This window comes from Lithobates pipiens, unplaced genomic scaffold, assembly GCF_037356315.1.
Source record: "Lithobates pipiens isolate NorthernLeopardFrog02 unplaced genomic scaffold, aLitPip1_a1.2 Scaffold_3, whole genome shotgun sequence".
Classification (NCBI taxonomy): domain Eukaryota; kingdom Metazoa; phylum Chordata; class Amphibia; order Anura; family Ranidae; genus Lithobates; species Lithobates pipiens.
The window spans coordinates 18,946,331-18,952,330 of record NW_027507790.1 but is presented as its reverse complement, the minus strand read 5'-3'; the positions used below and the strand labels follow the sequence as shown (position 1 = coordinate 18,952,330).

Genomic DNA, 6,000 nt, shown 5'->3' with positions numbered 1-6,000 from the left:
TTTGCCAAAATTAGACAATTGACTATGAGAACCTTAAGCCAACTTGCGTTTACATATCTCAGACCTTCAAGTTCCACATTTTCAGGAGCATCTTTTCTGTGTTCCCCACAATGTACTGATTCATGCTGCACAGTAAACACAGACTTATACATAACAGAAGGGAAGCCAAGAACATGGGAAGAAGGCTGTGTTTCCAACATGCACATATATCATGTAAAAAAATAATGCTATGTGAGGACAGACAGACAAGAGTTTTACACAGGGAACAAAATGATACTGGATTAGGAAACTTTAGTGTGTTAAAACAGGTTAGCCAGAACAATGATAACTGTCAGAGAGATGGAGTAATTGTCATACAATGAATAATGATAAAATTAAAAATGAATGTATATCTCTGTGTGTGCTCATAGATCAACAGCAAAATTACTTAAAAAATATTCACTAATAAAAACAGTATTGTGCAGAACCCAAAATAAAAGCGCAGAAACATAAAATACAATGTGTTCATTCTGACATTCTCTCTCTAAGCAAGAATTTTAAAAAGTATTTTTACAAAAAGTGGTCAAGCTTTTGTTATTATTGGCAGTAAACATTTTGTTCTCTCTCTCTATATCGATATAGATCTATATATATATAGATCTACATCTATACATACACATATTATTTATATATATATATATATATTTATATATATATATATATATATATATATATATATATATATATATATATATATATACTCTGGAACAAATAAATCATCTGGATAGTGAATTACAATATTCTAAGCAACAAAAGATAAACTCTCGTGAAATTAATAATTTTTTTTCCCATAAACAAATATAAAAGTCAGTCTTTATTTCCCACACTCATTCTGTACTGGGCTATCCATGCACGACATCGGGTTCTTCACATTCGCTCCACTGACAGACATTAGTGGCCACTGTCCTGAATCACTCTATGTCAAAAGGTCATCAGGAGGCATGACCTTTGGCTTTTGTACAGCTCCGTTTCAAGTAGATATCTTTTTTTAAAGTGACTTTTCTCTCCTCCACAATAAAATACATTTTTTTTTGTATCTGTGTAAGTACGAAGCAGCTTTTTTTCCTCTGCAAAAATGGGAAGGCACAGAACACGTCGCAGCTGAGATGAAGCAAGACAGTAGAAGGGTGTGCATCTGTACGGCTGGCTGGATTAAGGCTTATGTTAAACTGCTGTGTTCACTCTTGTTGAGCGTTGATCTAGGGTGAAGAAAAAAAAAGAAAATTAGGTAAATACACAGTTAATAGTGTACTTCTATAAATCAACACCGTTTAATTTACATTGTCCCTTCTATTTCAGTATGTGGCTGATGGCACTATAATTATAAAAAAAAAAAAAAAAAAACTCCAAGTACCCATTTCCTAATCAATATACAGCTGTTGCATGACCCAGCTCTTTCCCAGCCTGTCTGCAGAGAAACATAAGCAGGGGGAGCTTCTAGTCCTTTGCTACTGGTCACGTTAAAATAAAAAATAATAAAAACAGCCTTTGGGATACAGCATAAAAATAAATAATATCAATGAACGGTTTCCAATTGTCAAACAAATATATATTTGAAATCAAATATTTATGATTTTTGGCAATACGATGGTGTGAGCGCATATCTGCCAGTCACGGTCTATGTCGCACCCATCCAGCCTGTGTCTTAGTATAACAGGGTCGTGAAGCCACCATGAATCAAGACGTAATATCCCCCCCCCCCCCATTGCTTTTAGCTGGTTAGTGGGTATGGAAGAAGTTGGAGGGAGTGGGCTGTAATTTATCACTGTGTATGCACCCACATGTGTGACTCTATAGCCCCATGGGCTGCTCAGATGTAATAGGGAGGAAATGCTCAGCATACAAACTCACTGAAAATGAAGCATGTGCACAGCTGCCAACATTGCTGTGCAAAATCCCCAACTGCATTGGGGACATGGACAGAAGAGGGCGATAGAGAGCAGCAGGATCAACTAGGTTTTTTGCAAAATACAGAAAATGAATCTCATAGTGACTGAGTGAGTATGAACAGCGTTTAATACACCATTTATTGATAGTTTGTTATGATCTGGGTTTAGTGACACTTTATTGAACCCATGGTACAGGCATCTACATATTATTCTTAAAAGGAATCACTGGGTTAAAGTGGTTGTAAACCCTTACAAACCACTTTGACCTTACAGGTAAGCCTAGATTAAGGCTTACCTGTAGGTCCAAGAAATATCTCCTATACCTATACGGTTTAGGAGATATTTACCTGAAGACAGCGGCGCGCAGGTGCACTGGGCAAGCCGCAGATCGCGGAGATATGCCGCGAGTGTCGGCTCCCGTGCGCACGCGCGGGAGTGACGTCATCGATGCTCCGGTGAATCACAGCGCCGGAGCAGCGAGACCCACCAAGAAGATGGACGCTCGGAACTACAGGGGACAGCGGTGACTTCGCTGGCTCCTGTGTCAGGTAAGTGACACATAATGGACTACTATGCCATGCATAGTAGTCCATTATGCTTTACCTTTGCAGGGAATCAAAGAGGAAGTAAACCCATCAGGGTTTACTTCCTCTTTAAAAGAAACATGTCAAGAAACACCACCTGCAATAAAGGAGGGTTTGTACTCACCTGTCCACCCCAGTACTCCAATCATTGCACTCCTACAGAGTAAAAGTTTTGTCACGTTTGACACATTTCTGGGTTTGTTGGAGGGTTAGTGGAAGGAACCATAGCATGCAGCCGGGAATGCAGGCATGCAAAACTCTTGGAAGTGTCACCCGTGAAGATTGTTCTGGCCCTCATCGCTCTTATACAAGGTGAAAAATTGGGTGGTAGAATGTTCTTTTTATTTTATTACTATTTTTTTTTCCTTTACACCCACCAATAGAGTCATTTGGGTGAGAACAGCAAGCAAAACCCAAATTCCGTAATAAATCATTAAAGTGAAGACTTCTCTGTACTGCTGCTGATTTGTAGGAACTTGGTTTGTAAGAACTAAAACAGTTTTTGTCTGTAGCAGGAAATTAAAGCTCATTCCCAACCAAAATGTTTTTGTTGTTTTAAGTTTAGTACAAATGAGATCAGAATACATGTCAGCTTATTATTGTCGTCTGTTTCCCCATTGAAATTTTTCACTTTCTGTTCTGTAACACAAAACCAGACAGTGATAGGGATAGCTCTGACATGTTGCCAATGAGAAGAGCAAATGTACATGAATTTAGTAGGGGTTAGAGAATCTGTCAGGATTTTATTGCTCTCCATTTATGTCCAAGTAATTCTTGAATCCCCTGCATTCATGTATTGGTATCACCAGGAAGGAAAGTGTCAGGAAATATTCACATTGAGGACACAAACGGTAATAAAAGCCTCACAAAAATTCTGACTCGTATACACCCTATTGAACAAAAAATAAGGTTTTTGATGAAATGTAAACCAGTCTGAAAAAAATGCTATTTTCTGAATGTTCTGAATTCAATTCAGCAGTTACCCCACATCAGCAGTTTATCTAGGGGTCCTTTTAAATGACTGATACATTGTATATGATGTAACATTATACAATCAACAAGAAACACAAAGCTCTTGGGCAACAAAGGTAAGTGGTCACTGCAGAGTGGATGCAGGCACCTTTACGGATTAAATTTATTTTATTAAGGCGCGACACAAAGCTAAGTAATGGCTTCACCAAGTCTTAACAAGGCCAGTCAACTAAATACAGTCCTTGTCCACCTATTGCCAATGAGAAGTTGCAGTTTGGCATTTATTGCTTTAAAGGAGAATTCAGGTCCACCCTGAGCCGATAGCAGTGTCTGTCAGTCACCAATCTGTGCTCTGCCCTTCCGGTGCTCATTGAAGTACCAGGCAGGGGCAGCTGGCTCAGCCTCTCAGTGGTGCGCTGAGAGGCTGTGTCAGCTGCCTGTGAAGCATCTGGGTGGATCCCAACATTATTTTTGGGATCTCACCAGAGTCTGCAGCAGCTTAATGATGTCAGCAGCTTTAGCTCACTGACAGCCGATTATGGGTCACAGGAGTGCAATGTGACCCACAAAAGAAGAAAAGCATGGCCAAAAAAAGCTTTGTTCATACTTCACACAGGACAGTAGCAAAAACTGATACTCAGCTAACGTATCATATATACTCACTGCAGGAAAAAAAAAAGCTGGAGTAATTAGAAATATACCTGTTAACTGTGATTTTCATATTGGCTCTGTCTCTTCTTTGACTTCAACTCTTTCAACCACTGCGGAGATTCTCCTGTAGCTCTGAAACAAAGAAACAAATTTAAAATCTCTCTAGAAATACTGTTAAAAGAAAAAGATAAACCTAGGGAATAAACAGCCTAGATTTACCTCTTGTGAACCAGCCACTGTACATAAATGGCCTGTTCATTTCCCTACTGTTCTTGTTTAGCCACATTCATCAAATGTGGTCTTGCCATTTTAGATGTGCAGACAAGTGTAACTGTATTCTAGCATTGCATTTAAAAAGCTGTGCAGATGTACACAGAAATAAAATGTTCTGCTACATATTATTCATATTTTTGTGTTGGCAGAAGCTCCATGTAAGGAAAGACTTGCTCAGAAAGCCATTTGCTTACATAGGGGGGTCTCTGTTAATACAGCCATGTTAATATACAAAATGTTAATAATTAAACATTACCTGTCTAAGAGGCGTATAAATTACCCATCTTTCCTGCTGCCCATGCCGTTGAACCCCAATCTGACCCTGAAAAATCTGTGAAGTCCACAGTCCACAAGGGTATCTCCTGTGACACCTACGGCTCTCAGTAGTCCCTTTTCCTGACTTTCATTTATTACAGGCTACTGTGGTTCACAAAGGTGACCTGCACAGGCTTGGTAACACTTTAGATTTCTGTGCAGCAGAGACAGAGACCACAGGAACATATGTGGATTTGGGGCAGGTATTTTTTGTACTTATCAAAGATATTACAAAATTCTTTAGACTGTATAATTATGATTCTCAAGGATGCAAATAAGAGGAATTGAGGCGGAACTAATGGGGTTAATACTCGCCTTTCCAATGATGTCAGCATCTTCTCCTTTGTGACAGTCTTCGGCTGTCGGCATGGGGTGATGTCACACGCATGCACAGGAGGCCATCATTCCGGTACACAGAGACCAGCCTGGTTCTGTAAGCGGAGCTGTACATGTGCAGCTCAGTTTACAGTGCCAGAGAAAACAGCGAGCAAGCAGGCGTTTCATTGCAGAAGAGAGATTGCAGGTTTCCTCTGCAATAAAAGCCTGCCTGATAATTATTTGTTACAGCTGAACTTCAGTTCTGCTTTATTGTTTAGGGTTTTCAAACACTTTAAGGTGTGTACGAGGCAAATTCTTTAAAGAAACCGGAAAGCCGGGGTGGTTAGCCAGTACTGCACAATTAGAAGTAATCAATGTAACAATCAGGTTATGACTGCACTAAAGCATAATATGCTCAGTCAACTAACTTGTCTAGCTTGTCTGCAGAGGTTGGCAGAAGTTTGACGCCCAGTGTTCCATGTGGTAGAGGTGATTTTGGCGACTTAGTAACTTGGGGTGAAGATTCACTACTGCTTTCCGCATCTTGCCTTTTCCGAAGTTGTGCCTATCGAAAAAAAGCAATTAAATATAAAAGGCAAACGCTCACATTAAGGAAAACTGATTTAAGTTATAGTGTGCTCATTGCTCGATTTAGTATTCAAGTTGTACTACACCAGCCATATTTGAAATAGAATGTAAGCAATTACTTCATCTTTTTTCCAGCATTTGACACCAACAGTCTCTGCTAGATCACATCACTATTGGTGCACCTTTTGTCACAGCCCTAAGATGGGCAATCTAATTTTTTTTTTATAGCAGTCTATATTCTTCTCTTTATATTTACAATGAAAAGAGTTTCTTGGCTTAAAAATGCAAACAAGATGTCACAAACACGATACACGAACATGATAGTAAATGAACAATGGGAAACTGCTATTCAGCAGCGACACACACAAAGC

General features: G+C 39.3%; 1 protein-coding gene across 4 annotated transcripts in view; it reads right to left on the bottom strand.

The window, feature by feature from the left end:
- Positions 1 to 271: 271 nt before the first annotated feature.
- The window catches only part of KIAA1671 (KIAA1671 ortholog), a 247,289-nt gene continuing 241,560 nt past the window's right edge, over positions 272 to 6,000 (bottom strand). For all 4 annotated transcript variants that reach the window (XM_077461351.1, XM_077461353.1, XM_077461354.1 and 1 more), the window contains 3 exons: positions 5,470 to 5,606; positions 4,186 to 4,267; positions 272 to 1,238 (listed from right to left, as the gene is read on the bottom strand). In XM_077461351.1, the coding sequence (XP_077317477.1) occupies positions 4,189 to 4,267; positions 5,470 to 5,606 (216 nt within the window). In that variant the 3' untranslated portion in view covers positions 272 to 1,238; positions 4,186 to 4,188. The remainder of the gene's footprint in view (positions 1,239 to 4,185; positions 4,268 to 5,469; positions 5,607 to 6,000) is intronic.